This window comes from Panthera leo, chromosome C1 (assembly GCF_018350215.1).
Source record: "Panthera leo isolate Ple1 chromosome C1, P.leo_Ple1_pat1.1, whole genome shotgun sequence".
NCBI lineage: Eukaryota > Metazoa > Chordata > Mammalia > Carnivora > Felidae > Panthera > Panthera leo.
The window spans coordinates 192,686,946-192,704,231 of NC_056686.1; the positions used below are offsets into that span (position 1 = coordinate 192,686,946).

Genomic DNA, 17,286 nt, shown 5'->3' on the forward strand with positions numbered 1-17,286 from the left:
CAGAGTAACTCAGCCTCCCTAAAGAACCCTGACAGAGGAAGAGGCCTGCTTTTCAGGCTGTTACCATCATATACTTTAGTCCCTGTTATTCAGTTGCTTATGGGGCCTGGAATGTAACACAAGTTATAAGGCAGGAACCCAAAATCTCTAGTAAAAATAACAGCTGAAAAAAACCCCAGATGATCCAGATGTTGGAATTTGCAGATGAGTACTTAATAATAACTATTAGAAATATGTTAGATGATTTAGTGAAAAAGGTACAGATGGAAAAATCAGATAAATAAAAACTTAAAAAAATAACAAATTCTAAAATTGAAGTATTCAGTTCAAAAATGAATTCATTTGATATTCAACAACATACTGGATACAGCATGGTAAAGGATCAATGCACTTAGGGGCACCGGGGTGGCTCAATAGGTTAAGCGTCAGGCTCTTGATTTTGGCTCAGATCATGATCTCAGGGGATCATTACTTTGAGCTTCGAGTCGAGCTCTGTGCTGACAGTGTGGAGCCTGCTTGGGATTCTCTCTCTCTCCCTCTTTCTACTCCTCCTCCACTTGCACTCTCTCTCTCTCTCTCAAAATAAATAAGTAAACTTAAAAAAAAAAGAAAATCTTAAAAGCAGAAAAAGAAACATGGCACATTATATCCAAGGGAATAGCAATAAAAAAGATGCCTGCCTTTTAGTCAGAAACAATGGAGGCCAGAATACAATGGGATAACATCTTTAAAGTGATCATATGCATTAAGATAAAAGTAAGAAAATGATACGTTGCAGACAAAAAATATGAGAGAATCTTTCTCATACCTTCAGTATAGGAAATAATCAAGAAAGTTCTCTAGGGTAAAGAGAACTTTACCAGACGGGAGCATAGATAGGTAGGAAGGAATGAGAGGTACTGGAATGGGTATAATGTGGATAAAAATGACAGACTAGGGGTACCTGGGTAGCTCAGTTGGTTAGGCGTCTGACTTTGGCTCAGGTCATGATCTCACAGCTCATGAGTTTGAGCCTCATGTTGGGCTCTGTGCTGACAGCTCAGAGCCTGGAGCCTGCTTCAGATTCTGTGTCTCCCTCTCTCTGCCCCTCCCCAACTTGCTCTCTCTCTCTCTCTCTCAAAAATAAATAAACATTAAAAAATTTTTTTTTAAAAATGACAGACTAAATCAATAAACAAAACTATTCTTATCATTATTTATTGCTGTTTTATATCTAATCTTTATATCTGTATCTATAATTTAATTCATTTAAAAGTCTATTGACTGCTTAAGGCAAACATAATAGTCTCTTATTAGGGTTTATAAATTATGTAGACAAAATCTAAAAGGGACATAGTCTGGGAAGCAAAATTGAGTGTACAATTGGAAACTTTAGTTTGTGAGATAGTTCAATATTATGTAATGTAGGCTCTGATGAGTTCCGGATGCATAATTGCTAAAAAATAACACAAGTGCAGTTTTAAGAAATAATTGGACCCCCGCTCCCCAAATGGAAGGTAAGGAAGTAGGTATAGAGGAACGAAGAAAAGGTAAGACATCCAGAATGCAAATACCAATGTGTTATATTTAAACCCAACCTTAGCAATGATTGTATTCAATGTAAATGAAGTAAACAGTCACTTAAAAGGCAGAATGGGTAATAAAAGTATGGCTTAATTATATACAGTCTTAAAGAAATGTACTCTAAATAGAAAGATACAGATGAATGTGAAGATAATAGATTTGTTGATATCAAAAGGGGGGATAAGTTATATGCAGAGCATACCTTAAGCATAAGAGAGTTGGTGTGACTAACTAGACTTTTTTTTTTTTAACCAAACAAAATTTTATTTTATTTATTTATTTTTTTTAATGTTTATTTATTTTTGAGACAGAGAGAGACAGAGCATGAACGGGGGAGGGTCAGAGAGAGGGAGACACAGACTCTGAAACAGGCTCCAGGCTCTGAGCTGTCAGCACAGAGCCCGACGCGGGCTCGAACTCACAGACCGCGAGATCATGACCTGAGCTGAAGTCGGCCGCTTAACTGACTGAGCCACCCAGGCGCCCCAAAATTTTATTTGTTTTTAAAGGTTCTTTTCTCCTCACTCTGCATTTGACCTTGTAGCCTCCCAAATGGTTGACACATATCTATGGGTAAAGACCCAGCACAAATTCATGCTGAATGTGTTTATAGTCAGGGTTTTTTCAGGCACATTTTTTTAATTTATTTTATTTTATTTTTTAAATTTATATCCAAATTAGTTAGCATATAGTGCAACAAGGATTTCAGGGGTAGGTCCCTTAATGCCCCTTACCCATTTAGCCCATCCCCCCTCCCCAAATCCCTCCAGTAACCCTCTGTTTATTCTCCATATTTAAGAGTGTGACTAAGTAGACTTTAAGAAGTATTATCTATGTGGAAGGACATATAAGAATGATAAAAGAATCCATTTGCCAGGAGGAAATAACAATCCTAAATATGCATGCATCTAAGGGCTTCATAAAACAAAAATTGTCAAAGCTAAAGGGAGACATCATCAAATCCTATCATATTGGAATTTACAAAAATGCCATTCTGTCAGTAATTGGTAAAACAATTAGGTAAAAACTTCCATAGAATATCTTTCAAATAATTTGATTAAAATGACATTTATAGAATACAATAGCCAAACACTACAAAATTCACATTCTTTTAAATTATACACCAAAGGTTCAAGTGTCAATAAATCTCAAGATTAAAATCATACAGTCTATTTTCTCAACACAAAAGAACTAATTGAATTCAATTAAAATAAAATATGTAGGCAGTTGACAATATGTGTTGGAAATATGTGACCCATGGCAAAAGTTTAAACTGAATAATTATCAAAGCTGAATATATAAAAAATTGGGGGAAACAGTAAAAACAGTGCTTTTTTATAGCTTTCAATGCTTAATTAGAAAAGAAGAAAGGTAACCATTCAATAATCAAAAGTTCCACATTAAACTGTACACAGTAATACCTACAACAAAAGGAGACATCAAAATGGAATTCTACAAAATTTTCAAGTAACCCCACAGCGTGGTAGGAAAAATAAAACAGAGAAATGAAAAATAGAACAACAGAAAACAAAAAAATAAAATAATGGACTTAGCCTTAACATATCAATATTATATTTGAAAAATGGTTTAAATATACCAATTAACAGAGATTGAAGAAATCTATTAAAAAACATGATCCAAATGTATGCTGTTTACAAAGTTTGGAACATTTCAAATATAATGCTATACACAGGTTACATATGTACCATAAAATACTATTTGGCATAAGAAAGAACAAACTTGATATATGCAACAGCTTGAATGGATCTTGAGGTCATTACTCTGAGTGAAAAAAACAATCTCAAAAGGTCTCACACTGTATGATTCTATTTCTATAACATTCGTGGAATTACAAAATTTTTTAAACTTAAAATTTTTTAAATATTTATTTTTGAGAGAGAGAGACAGACAGAGCACGAGTTGGGGAGGGGCAGAGAGAGAGGGAGACACAGAATCTGAAGCAGGCTCTAGGCTCTAAGCTGTCAGCACAGAGCCTGAACTGGGGCTTGAACTCACAGACCGTGAGATCATGGCCCGAGCCGAAGTCGGAGGCTTAACCGATTGAGCCACCCAGACGCCCCTGAAATGACAAAATTATAAAGGTAGAAAACAGATTAATGGTTGCTAGGTGTCAGGGATGCTGGGGAAGAGGGGGGTAAATGTGACTTTAAGGGACCCCACTCTGTGGTGGTAGAATAGTTCTGTATCTTGATTGCATTGCTGGTTACAAAAATTTACATATGTGGTAAAATGATGTAGAATTATAAACACACACATTGCACCATATCAAATTTCTGCCTTTGACATTTTAGTATAATTACGTTAAGATGTAACCACTGGGGGATACTGAGTGAAGGATACATTGGATGTTTTTTACTATCTTTTCCAGTTTTTGTGAATTTATAATCATTTAAAAAAATTAAAAAGGAATGGATCATTGATTCATGTAACAATATTGGTGAATATAAAAAACAGTATGTTGACAAAAACGGTATATACTATTTAATTCTTCGTCTAAGAACGGTCAAAAAATACATGAAGTACATGAACAGATGATGCCAATTTGCGATGACAGAAATTGGAACAGTAGTTACAAGGGGATGAATGGTGGGTGGGTTTCTGGACTCTCAAGGGGCACAGCACAGCTGGTTTGTCAAACCCATCAAACAGTTCATTTGAGATCTGTATTTTATGTAAATGACAGCTCAATAAAAACTTAAATAAAGCTAGAAATAGTATTCCAAAAATGACATCATTTTTACCAGTTTCCTCTTAAAATAGCCATGTAATATGTGTTTTGTTTACTTCAAATATCACATGAGGTATACAGCTCCACTAATTAAAGTGGACAGCACAAAAATTCATGAAGTAAATACTGCAACATTTAATTTTCCCTCAATTAAGCAAGAAATGTCAACGATTATTATATCTTTAACTCTGACTTAAATTTAGGAAGTAAAAGAAAGACCAGATGAATAATCAATGTTCTGTAAATGGGATAACACATTGCCTGTCTGTAAACAGGGGAAGACATAATTCTTAAGTTTATGCACATCTACTTGTTTGTTGAAGCCTGTTTTTCTAATTAAATCTCTTCCCCTTCAGCAAGAATTCTTCGAACGCCTCTATGTCATGTACACAATTGGATATTCTATCTCCTTTGGTTCCTTGGCTGTGGCTATTCTCATCATTGGTTACTTCAGGTGAGTGATCCCTTACCCCTTTTTCCGTGAAGGGACAGGTTCTGTTTCCTATGTATAGAAGATGTAAAGGTGTCAAAATTTCTGCCCCCAAATATTTTTCTCAGTGCAAGTTTTTGAATTCAGCCTAGTGTTATGATATCATTTGGCTTTGAAGATTTATTTTTATGAGGAAATTCAGGGTTTTCGTTTTTGTTATTGTTTAAAAACTAAAAAAATCTTTAAAAGCATCAAAGCAGTATGGAACCAGTAAGCCAATAGATCTGCAGGACAGTGTATTGTTTGCAAAGTGATGCATGCAAAGTGGAGCAGAATGAGTTACAAAAATTTTCATTCCTGGTGCAAAGACTTCATTTTTCCCAAATGATTTTGGTGCCATTGGACAGAAATTCATTTAAAATGATTTCCCAAATTATCTGATGAGATATATAAAATAATCATATTTATTGCTTCTGTTGTGGTTTATTTTTTATCCACTGAGACTTTTGCCCGATTCAATTAAACTTAATCTAAATCAATACAAAAATTTGAGCACCAGGATGGAGATTAAACAGTGCACAGCATGTATGAGAAAGGTATACTCATGATGTTTGCAGCTAGTTTGTGACTCAAGTAGCTGAGAAAACAACTAGTATACAGTGTGAGAAGTGCTATGATTCAGGTGGTGGATGGTAATTTGGGAGGGCAGAGTAAGAAGAGGAGGAAAGACCTCCCAAATGAAGTGAAATCTCAAAAGACACAGGAGTATAAATAAGATTTAACCAAAAAGGACCATTGGGGAACAGAGTTTATATCAAGAAAAGATTATATCAAGAAAAGCATGGAATATTTGAGAATTCAGAGTTGTGGTGTAGGTAAGTGATGGGCAGTGAGTGAGACAGGAGAGGTAAGCATGGTTAAGGATGTTTTGAGTCCTGAAGGTTATGTGAAGAAATTTGAACTTTATCCAAAGACCAATGAGGAGCCATTGAAGAATTTTAAGCCGAAGAGTGACATGAAAGGTCACTTGTAAGGTGGAGGGTGAGTTGGTGGGAAGCAAGATAGGAAGCTCATTTGGAAGAGGCTGTCAGAATAACTCCGGACAAGAAGATTGTGGCCTGGCCAACAGCAGTGGCTTTGAGGATTGGCTAGAAATGGAAGGTTTTGAGGTACATTCATTAAGACAATACGATTTTAAGAATTTAGTGCTAAGTTGTGTGTGGGAAAAGAGATGAGGGTAGATGACATATTTAAAAAACAAAATGTTTTACGTTTTGTTTCTGACCATCTTACAATCCCCCTTCCTTGAAACTTCTCATATGTATTTCCTGTTTTGTCTTTCTCTTTTGATTTATCATTATCTAATGTACTATCTGATGTTTTACTTATCTTTTTATTTATCTCTTCCTCTAGAATGTAAAGCTACATAAGAGCATTAATTTTTTTTTTTGTTTGCTCATTGTAGCATTCTTAGTAGCTGCAATGTACTTGATATGTAGTGGTGCTTAGTAAATATTTGTTGAATTAATAAATAAATGACTAGTTTAATATTCCAACTACTTCTAAAATGATTACTCCTATTATGGTAGTATAGTTTACATTTTCAAAACTTTTTCTTTATTGATTCACTAGTCCATCTACTCAACAAGCATTTTCCTCTACCATACGATAGACTCTTTTTAGTACTGATGGAGGACAAGTTAAGATATGTTGCAGACTGGAAAAGGAGTATATACACCATTGAGAGAGACTGACTCATTAAATGATTATCAAATCAAATAATGTTAATACTATAATACAAGTTTTTATAAAGGGTATTGGGAACACCAAGAAGCTAGTCCAAAACTGACTAGATGACAGAGAGAGACTTCCCAGAACAACTGACATGTGAACTGATATTGCAATGATGAGAAGGAATTCAGAACATTCCAGAAGATGGGAACGGAATGTGCAAAACTCAGAGACAGGAAGGAGCAGAGTAGATGCTGGGAACATAAAAGAGTCCAATGTGAAGGCAGCATTTGATTCATAGGGAGAAGTGGCCAGGTAGCAATGGCCAGGAAGAAACCAGATTTAGTGGCACTGGGTTTTGCAGGCCCTTGTCAAAGGCTTTGAGTTTTGTCTTGTAAGGGGAGAGAATACGGAGCTAATGAAAATTTTAAAGTAGAAAGGGAACACAATCAGATCTGTAAAATTATGAAGGGGTTCTCAAAACAGTCTTGTGAAATTGGCTTGGCGGTATTATCCCATTTTAGAGACCAAGTAACTGAAGCTCAGTGTCCAAGGTCACAAGGTCACAGGTGGTCCAGTTGGAAACAGAACCTTCATCTTCCAACTCCTATCCAGAGTCCATTCCATTATACTAAGTGTAGCTCTGGTTGTTTAGAATAATAGGTGAATATTTATGAGAAAAAAAAGCTACATAGAATTTCGGGAGGATACAAATCACTAAGTAGTAATTCTTCAATTTACATGGTAATTTATCACTCTATTTAACAAATTCTTTCTAGATAGTACTTTTTATACAGTTACTGTACTGTATAGCAGAATGGTATACAAAAATTTGAGAAACTCTGTCTCACAAAACAAAGTACTTTTTTATAGGATAGTAAATCATGTTGAGTCTTCTAAAAGTCAATACCTATTTATACACTCTGATGGCACTATTCTCAGTCAATGGTTTCTACAGACACCTGAAAACCTATCTGGTCAAATCCCACTTGCTTGTGAACAAACTCCCCCAAAAGAATCAGTGAGGAGGACTATCTGGGCAGAATGGACATGCATACATGTCCCTAACATACTAATAAAACACTTCCAAAATGTCTAAATTTAGCTCATTCTTATTTGGCCTACCCCCTCCTATGTTATGAAATATAACAATATGTTATTGGATTAAAAATTTCTTGCTACCTTACCTTTGTGTACTTTGTCCTTTCTGTAAGAGAAGTAGGATTGTGTCCATTGTACAGGGAGGTTGTACTGTCTCACAGTCAAGCAATGGTAGAGCTGAGCCAGATTATACATCCCTTCCTAAGTGTTGTTTTTTTTTTTTTTTCCATCAAACTTAAAAAAAAAGGTCTCTTTTGGAGTTAGCTTTTTGCAAAGGAAATTAGTAGTACTGTACCTACTTCTAAGTATGTTATGACTTGTGTCTAAGATTCTTTTATGAACTCAAAGCTTTTTCTATTAAAGTAAGCTTGTTTACTCTTTAACATTACTTGGAAATAAAGTTGTGTAATGCTAGCAAAATATTTTACTTTTTCTTACAGAGAATGTATTGAAAATGTGAAAGTTCCACTGTTAATATTTATCCCTTTTCAAAATGGTTCTTCATTAACCATTTATTACTTTAATATATAGTTTAGTATAAGGCTACAGTATAATGTAGTATAATAATTAACTGCCAGATCAGAAGAAACATGGTAGCAGATCAGGATAAATTTGAAATTATTATCTCAAAAAGTTACATTTTAGTTTTTGATCCCAGTTGTTTCTATTGGGAATATATAGTAATGGGTTTCTGTCTTTGTTCACGCGTACTATATTTTATCCTTTTGTGGAGGAGTGTGGGCTCATTTATGTATTTTCTTTCCCCATTTCTAATTTCATCCAAATCGAAGTACTGAATATTTTTTTTTCCATAGACGATTACATTGCACTAGGAACTATATCCACATGCACCTGTTTGTGTCTTTCATGCTGAGAGCCGTAAGCATCTTTGTCAAGGACAAAGTGGTCCATACTCACATAGGAGTAAAGGAGCTGCAGTCTCTGGTAATGCAGGGTGACCTGCAGAGTTCCATGGAAGTGCCTTCTGTGGACAAGTCACAGTATGTAAGTGTTTTCACCATTTTCTCTCATTACTGATTCATGTAACGTTATAGATACGTTACATTTTACAGTCCACTAAATATTAACTTGTTTGGGCTGATCTCATCTCTGAGTTAACAAAAATAGATGACCAATTTGTATAATGTTTACTACCTCAGTTCTGTCCTCAAGCTTCACACCTAGTTACTCATCATCTTAGACTATTAAAAGTGTTTGGGCTCTTTCCTCCAGAACATTCTGGCATGGAAACGTCAAAAATCACATCACTGGAGTGCATTTGGTGTATGGCTTCTAGCCATACATGGCTTTCAAAAGTAAAAAGCCCACTTGTAAAACCAGAAGTGTGGGATTTAAAAGCCCACAACATTTAGTTTCTTTATTGTAGACTCAAAGACTTGTTCAAATATAAGGCAACAGAGTACTTGATTCTGTTCTCAAATGTCCTGGGGTTATTTAGTGACCAGAATCACACAATATATCACACAATAATTCAGTTAATTAGATCACGGATGCAATATATCTGGAAATCAAGGATACTAGTTTATATGCCTTGATGGTATGAATTGATACCTTTTCTGTATCTTTGGCCTTTGCCCTGTAACTTTGTAGGTCCTCCTGATTCTGATTCTGGGCTGGCTTTGTGACTTGTTTTATCCAATAGGATGAAGTAGACGTGGTAGTGTGACAGTCGAGGGTAGAGCTCTGTGAGTGAGCCCAGCCAGGATTAGCTGAACCTGGCCCAGATCAGCAGAATCACGTAGTCAGTCCATAGAATCATAAGATGTATTAAATGTTTATTGTTTTAGCCATTGACTTCTGGGGCATAAAAAAGACAAGAATAAAATAAACTTATGGTAGAATAATGGATAATATTTCTTCTTTATGCTCTTCTGTACTTTCCTAATTTTTTCTGATGATTAAGTCTTATTTTGATAAACAGGAGAAATTAAGGAAAAGTGATTTTTTGGTAACTTCTAATCTTATTTTAAAACAATAGAATCAAGCCCATAGTCTTAGAGATGCGGTCTTAAAATAACTTTGTTCTCTCTTCCAGCAGTCTTGGCTTTCCTAGACACAGGAAATAGATTATAAAAAAGAAATGGAGAACTGCTTTTTGGTGGTCTGATATTGCATCTAGCACAGTTTAGGGTTCTAATATGATACAATTCTGGTTTATTTGTAACAGATTGGGTGCAAGATTGCTGTTGTGATGTTTATTTACTTCTTGGCTACAAATTACTATTGGATCTTGGTGGAAGGTCTCTACCTGCATAGTCTAATCTTTGTGGCATTCTTTTCGGACACCAAATACCTGTGGGGCTTCACCTTGATAGGCTGGGGTAAGGTATTTATGTCTCCTTTCCCTTTAAACTGGATTGTAGATTTGAGGACTTTCTGTTAAGCCTATCCTTAGCATACTTTCAGCCATTTTCCTGAAATCTCTCCCCATTTTATCTTTATACCTCCTTTTTTCTCTTCCATTGTTCATTGGGGAAAGTTATTAAGATCAAGTCTGTAAGCCCCTCAGTGGTAAGAAACTTTTCGTGTTTAACTTATGGTTGGTGTTCTTAGGCCGGATTCTTGAGAGAATTCTTTGGCAGGAATATAAAAGACCACATTGTTAGCCATAGACATTTAGAACTGCTATGCTAATGTCTTATGTCAATGTCCTGATTTAGCAATGATTTCATTCTAAATATTTTGATTTTTAAATTTCAAAGCTGTACTGATACATCATTGGTAAGTTGGTGAGAATTCCAGGAAGGAATTTATGAGATTGCATCTCCATTGCATTTAATGATACGAATTACAAGCTAATTATGTGGACTTATCATGTCTTTTGGAAAAAAATATTCAAATTACTTTATGCATATGTAATTTAAAAAAAGGATAATCAGCTCACATTCCAAAAATGCCTTATCAGTACTAGACTGGACTAGGCACTAACTCAACATAACATGGGGAAAAGGATGTTGCTTTTTTGTCCAAATTTAAGAGAACTTAAAACTCTTATGTGGCTGCAATTAAGAAACCTCATGATCAACAATTGCAGATCTCAATTGTTATTTTATTTTATTTTTTTAAAGCTTATTTATTTTGAGAGAGAGAACACACACACACACACACACACACACACACACACACACACACACACAAAGAGAGTGGGGGAGGGGCATAGATAGAGGGAGAGAGAATCCCAAGCAGGCTCCTCACTGTTAGTGCAGAGCCCTATGTGGGGCTTGAACTCACAAACCGTGAGATGATGACCGGAGCCGAAATCAAGAGTTGGATGCTTAATCGACTGAACCACCCAGGTGTCCTTCAATTGCTGTTTTAATATTCAGATTATGAGGTGCTTGGCATTGGAAAAAAATTAACTAGGCGGTTCAAGATTACATTTGAAGGGCTTTTTTTTTTCCTCCTGCAAAATAAGAATATTTCTTTGCTTGTTTTGCCTTAATATTGTTTTAACATTTGAAAATGTGAAGTAAGGAATATTGAATTTCCTGCTAGTTAAGGAATAAGATTTAAGAAAGCAAAGGGTCTATTTACTATAAAATTTCATTTATTATGAAATGATTGTTGTGAATAAAGTTTTATTTCTGAAGGCAGCTTGTCTGTTTTAAAGCTCTCCCTTTGACTAGCAGTTACTAAAAATAAAAAAAAAAAAAGATGCATTTTATTTTTTTAGAGTACTTTGGAAATTTCCTCAATAGTGTTTGGCAGTTTGCCTTCAAATCAAAATTACATCTGTGTACGTACATAATTACTAGAAGTTGGTAAAGGTGTTGATAGAAAACATTTGTCTGAGTTACATTTTATATTTTGGATTTCAACACCACTGGTCACACATAATAAATTCTTTTTTCTCTGTTTACTTATTGGTTTGATGGTTAACTCCCCCGTTAACTCTTATTTGGTCAGGGGCACCTAGGTGGCTCAGTTGCTTAAGCCTCCAACTATGGCTCAGATCAAGATCTTGCAGTTTGTAAATTTGAGCCCCGTGTTGGGCTCTGTGCTGACAGCTCAGAGCCTGGAGCCTGCTTGGGATTCTGTGTCTTCCTCTGTGCCCCTCTCCCTCTCACTCATGCTCTGTCTTTGTCTCTGTCTCTCTCCAAAATAAATAAACATTAAAAAAATTTTAAAAAACAGAATTTTAAAAAACAGTCCAGTGAGCTTCCATGCAAGTATGAATTTCATACCTTCCTTTACAACTCTTATTCAATTGTCCACAAGAACTTTGACATTGGAATTATAACTACAGTAGAGAAGCATCATTACTTGAAAACTTTTTATCAAATGGTTTAAGAACAAACATGAAATCAAGTAGGCTTCACATGGAAACTTTCTTTGAAAAACATTTTACATGGATATGTCATGTGCACTTAACCACAGTCTGAAACACTAACAACCAATCGTTATAGAATTACAGTTCTCCACTTAGTCTACCTTCTGACTCTCTTTGCAACTCCATTTAAAAAAAATGCTCTAACCCTCAAAATGCTCTCCTCATTGTCACTCGCCTTGCTTGTTCAATAATATATAATAAAAAAATGCTCTAGTCTAGGGCATATATAATTATAGGTGTATATTTTTAAGAATCTCTCTCCAATACTTAAATGCAGTTACCATTTAATGAAGTAAATGACTAAGACCATTTAAGTAATAGACTATTTTTCCCTTAGCCCTGACAGTCTGATTGGAAAATATCATTTTTATTTCTGACTCATTTTTCTAAATTCCTATAAGAAAAACAATGATCAACAACATTATAGCTGCTTTGCAGGATCCTTGGCTGGAAATAGTTTAGAGTGAATCCAATTTTGTGCTTTCTTCCAATGATGTGACTTATGAGCTTCATTAGAGAAGAGAACTTGCTTGGATTCCTATGTTACTCATTGGACCCAGTCATTATAACTTTAAGCTCTCTTCGGCCAAATAATACTCAGAACATTATTGCTCACATTATGGTGATGTGTGCAGCTTTATCATTTACATTGATTTTGCTGATTCTTAAGAATAAATTGGAAAGGAAGGAAATTACAGTCTAAAGAAGAAGAGATGCCATATCTGACCTTTAGTAAATTGAAGGCAAATGTTTAAAATAACTGTGCTTTACATCTTCATCACAAAACAAGATGTATACCAAGGAGTAAAGGCAAATTCTGATGATGACTATATTTCTTTTCTTTCAACCAACCACATTTGTAATTTTTCCTATTCCTGCTTCAGTTTTCTCATAAACTGGGCGCTTTATTCTTGGTTCCATTTTGTTCTTTCATGCATGCATTATTTTTCTATATATTTAATTCTATATTGAAAAGGTATCAGTCTTATTCATTCATCCTTATTGAATGTAGTCATTTACCTCTATAGTAGCAACCATTCTTTTTTTAAAATTTTTTTAATGTTTATTTATTTTTGAGAGAAAGAGACAGAGCATGAGGGGGAGAGGGACCGAGAGAGAGGGAGACACAGAATTGGAAGCAGGCTCCAGGTTCTGAGCTGTCAGCACAGAGCCCGATGTGGGGCTCGAACTCACGAACCGTGAGATCATGACCTGAGCTGAAGTCAGACACTAAACTGACTGAGCCACCCAGGTGCCCCTAGTAGCAACCATTCTTAATTTTCAACTGTTAGATAAGGTGCCAGGATGTACATATTATCATATAAGATCACCTATCCTGGTTCTACCAATTAGTCATGTCTCTTTTGCCAAGCTTTCGTGTAGAATATTTTCATATTCTGTATTCTCTGAAAATAATCAGGAGAATAGTCTGTATAAGCTGATGTCAATTCAGCAAATATTTTTTGATCATCCAGTTGGCAGTAAATATAATTGAAATACAGAGATATGTCGTAAAGACTACACAAGAAACATGCAGTCTGACCAGTAGGTCATTTTGTTTTGTGTTTGCCTGTTCTGATCAGATGTATTATATTCAAAATATTTGATCTATAAGACCTGTTCTCCACAAAAATTATTTTTGATAGTCAAATGATACCTTTACACAATTAAAAATCTAGAAAAGCCATTTCTCCCATCCTTCATGATTTTTAATTCCCTTATTATTTCTACTGAAGATTGTCTTAAAATTACATTTAACAGAGTCAATAAAAGATCTGTATTTTAGCCTTACCTTATGTAAGATACAGAACAAGGTTTTCAGATGTAATTTGAAGTTTTACTACTAACCATTTAAAATTACAGGGGCGCCTGGGTGGCTCAGTTGGTTAAGCTTCCGACTTCAGCTCAGTTCACAATCTCATGGTTTGTGAGTTCAAGCCCCACGTCGGGCTCTGTACTGGCAGCTTAGAGTCTGGAGCCTGCTTCGGATTCTATGTCTCCCTCTCTCTGTCTCTGCTCCTCCCTGGCGCTCTCTCTCTCTCTCTCTCAGAAATGAGTAAACATTAAAAAAATTAAAATTATGTGGATGATTACCTCTTTAAAAGAAAACAAATTATAGTCAAGTTTAGATTTCCGTATGTAGCGATTATGTAGGTTTATCTCAGTGGGTTCATCTGGTTTTAAGATTTCACCTCATCTCCACCAGTTCGATCTACAGTTTCTGCCCACTGGCAATATTTAATTCAGTAAGCATATTTTCTTTTTTATTGTAACTCTTTTATTTCAGACTGTCCTTTCCTGCAGTACATTACTGCATTTTTTGGATTATAATAAAATATATTTTTATATATATTTAGTAATAATATATATATTTTTTAATTTTGTTTAAATGTTTTTATTTATTTTTGAGAGAGAGAGAGAGAGAGAGCATGAGCAGGGGAAGGGCAGAGAGAGAGGGAGACACAGAATCTGAAGCAGGCTCCAGGCTCTGAGCTGTCACCACAGAGCCTGACATGGGGCTCGAACTCACGATCTGTGAGATCATGACCTGAGGTGAAGTTGGACGCTTCACCGACTGAGCCACCCAGGCGCCCCAATAATAAAATATACTTAAAAAAAATTCTGTTTACTGTAGCAATTCCATCTCAGGAGGAGGTAGCTCTTCTAAAGTTTCAGAAGTAGACACTCTTCCTTGTAACAATGGAAGACTTTCAAAGGTTTTGCAATTTTCCTGACAAAAAGATGTGCTCATTCAGTATTGGCTTCAAATCTCCTCAGAGTTGAGAACGATTCTGCAAAAATCATAATGGAGCCACTTCTAAGTTCCTTAAAGAGATAGATAGGCAATGGAAATGGAATTCCAGCATTCTGTGGTGGGTAGAGCGGGAACTGGAGGTATAGCCTGGAACTTCATGTCTGAGCAGTCAATATGTTGACTAGATTCCCTGGGGAATCAAGATTTCTGGTTATTAAGATATTGTGAGTCTGTAGCTAATCCAGGAATCCCATGTCACGATGGGTCTCTAATTTTCAGAACTAACTTTACACTTCATGATCAATCTATTTTACTATTGTAAAATAGTACTGGCACCACAGGAGGAGAATAAGGATGAGGCAGGGCTTTATGAAGCCTGTGAAGTATCCAAAATGAGATGAAACTCCGTAGACCAAGACGAGAAGATCCTATTTACTCCTTTGGCTTCAAAGCCTCCCTGTTTTATGTGTGGACTGCTGCCCAAGTTTTTATTTGAAGAAAGGTTTTAATTGCCTAAGCATTTTTGACTACTGTTAATTAGTCCCAAACTTCATTTTAGTTTTTTAATTTTTTATTTTTCTTATTATTAAATTTTTTTTAATGTTTATTTGTTTTTAAGGGACAGAGACAGAATGTGAGTGGGGGAGAGACAGAGAGAGAGGGAGACACAGAATCCAAAGCAGGCTCCAGGCTCTGATCTGTCAGCACAGAGCCTGATGTAGGGCTCGAACTCATGATCTGTGAGATCATGACCTGAGTGTAGTCTGTTGTCCAACTGACTGAGCCACCCAGGCGCCCCCAAAACTTCATTTTAAAGGGGAATAGTAATGGAGCCACATGAGAACCCATGTCTATTTTTTTTTTTAATTTTTTTATGTTTATTTATTTATTTTGAGACAGAGAGCATGAGCGGGGCAGGGGCAGAGAGAAAGGGAGGGAGAGAGAATCATAAGCAGGCTCTGCACTGTTAGCATAGAGCCCAATGCAGGGCTTGAACTCAAGAACTGTAAGCTGAACTCAGGAACCTTGAACTTGAACTCAAGAACCTGAGCTGAAATCAAGAGTCAGATACTCAACCTACTGAACCACCCAGGCACCCTCCACCCCTGTGTTTACTTATTTTTAGACCAGAGATTGCTTCCCTCTCAGAGTCACTTATTTATACTGACATTTTATGAAGATTACTCAGCTCTCAAGGTAAATGTATATATTGAGTAACATTTGAATTTACAGTAAATTTACTTAAATTGGCATTCAGACTCAAAATAACATCTAAATTTCAAGCATTTTCCTCTATACTTATGTGTTCCCAATTATGTAATGATGTGATACCAAGATTGGTAATCAAAAATCCTTAAATCCCAAAAATGGTTTCAATTCTTTTTTCCTCCATGGTTGCCTCTGTGCTAGCTTTGTGAGTGAGAGTCTTCCAAGAGGATGAGAAAAGTAATTTCATGAAGACATAGTGTCTGACAGAAGATATTTGTTATAATGATCATCTAAAGCAGATTTCCAGCTCAATCGCCCTTGATCGATGTGTATAGAACTTTATTCAGGAAATTGCCTGATTGGGAGATTGTAAAGGAAGCAAAAGATAAAGACCTGTAAATGAGAAAATGTGAAAATTCTGATCAAAGGCAGACACTTTTTTAAAATAGCCAAGGCAGCAGAACAGTAAAGAGAGCTATGTCAGGGCTCTTTGAACCACCCTGGCAGAAGGGGCCAGGCTGTCTTCATTACACAGCATCATTCTTGTTTCCTCCTCAGGGTGCTGACTGATAACTGAAGTTATGTTATTGATTTTGCATCTCCCTACAGAATATGCTTCAGAAAAATGGGAATATTGTTGATCTGTTTATTGTTTTATTTTCTGAAAGTAGAATAATTCTTGACACATACATGGGCACTTAATAAATGCTTACTGGGTGGATGGTTGGAAGGATGGTTGGATGGATGGATGGATGGATGGATGGGTAGATGAGTAGATAGATGGATGGAGAGATAGATAAAATATATGAACTGAACCTAAGAAATAATCAGAATTGGGTAGATCTATTTTTTTTGTTTATTTATTTTTGAGAAAGAGATAGAGAGACAGAGCGTGAGCAGGGGAGGGACAGAGAGAGAGAGACGGAGACATAGAATCCCAAGCAGGCTCCAGGCTCTGAACTGTCAGCACAGAGCCTGACACAGAACTCGAACTTGCCAACCGTGAGATCATGAGCTGAGCTGAAGTTGGAAGCTTAACCGACTGAGCCACCCAGGTGGCCCCCTGGGTAGATCTATTTTGATAAAAACAATTTTCTGGAACATAGAATTTGAAATTTAGATGTTGTGTGCAAGCAATAAATAAAATTGGAATACGGAGTTATAAAATTAAATAACCACACAGGCTGCGGTGCTGAGGTTAAATTCAATGAGATGATCACCAAGGAGGCCAAAACTTTATTACAGGGCACCATCTTATTTTCACTTTTAATGGCATTTTTCTTCATCTGAACCTATTCTTTTTCACTTTTTTGCTAAAAAGGAAAACTCAAAAAATTACAAATGTGTTTTTAAAAGTAAAGAAATTAATATTGTGTTTAATAAAAATGTCCTAAGTT

The 17,286-nt window shown here is 35.8% G+C and overlaps 1 protein-coding gene across 2 annotated transcripts in view; it reads left to right on the forward strand.

The window, feature by feature from the left end:
* PTH2R (parathyroid hormone 2 receptor) overlaps nt 1-17,286 on the forward strand; it is an 82,982-nt gene that overhangs the window by 36,568 nt on the left and 29,128 nt on the right. For both annotated transcript variants that reach the window (XM_042953124.1, XM_042953125.1), the window contains 3 exons: nt 4,669-4,766; nt 8,390-8,579; nt 9,763-9,916. In XM_042953124.1, the coding sequence (XP_042809058.1) occupies nt 4,669-4,766; nt 8,390-8,579; nt 9,763-9,916 (442 nt within the window). The remainder of the gene's footprint in view (nt 1-4,668; nt 4,767-8,389; nt 8,580-9,762; nt 9,917-17,286) is intronic.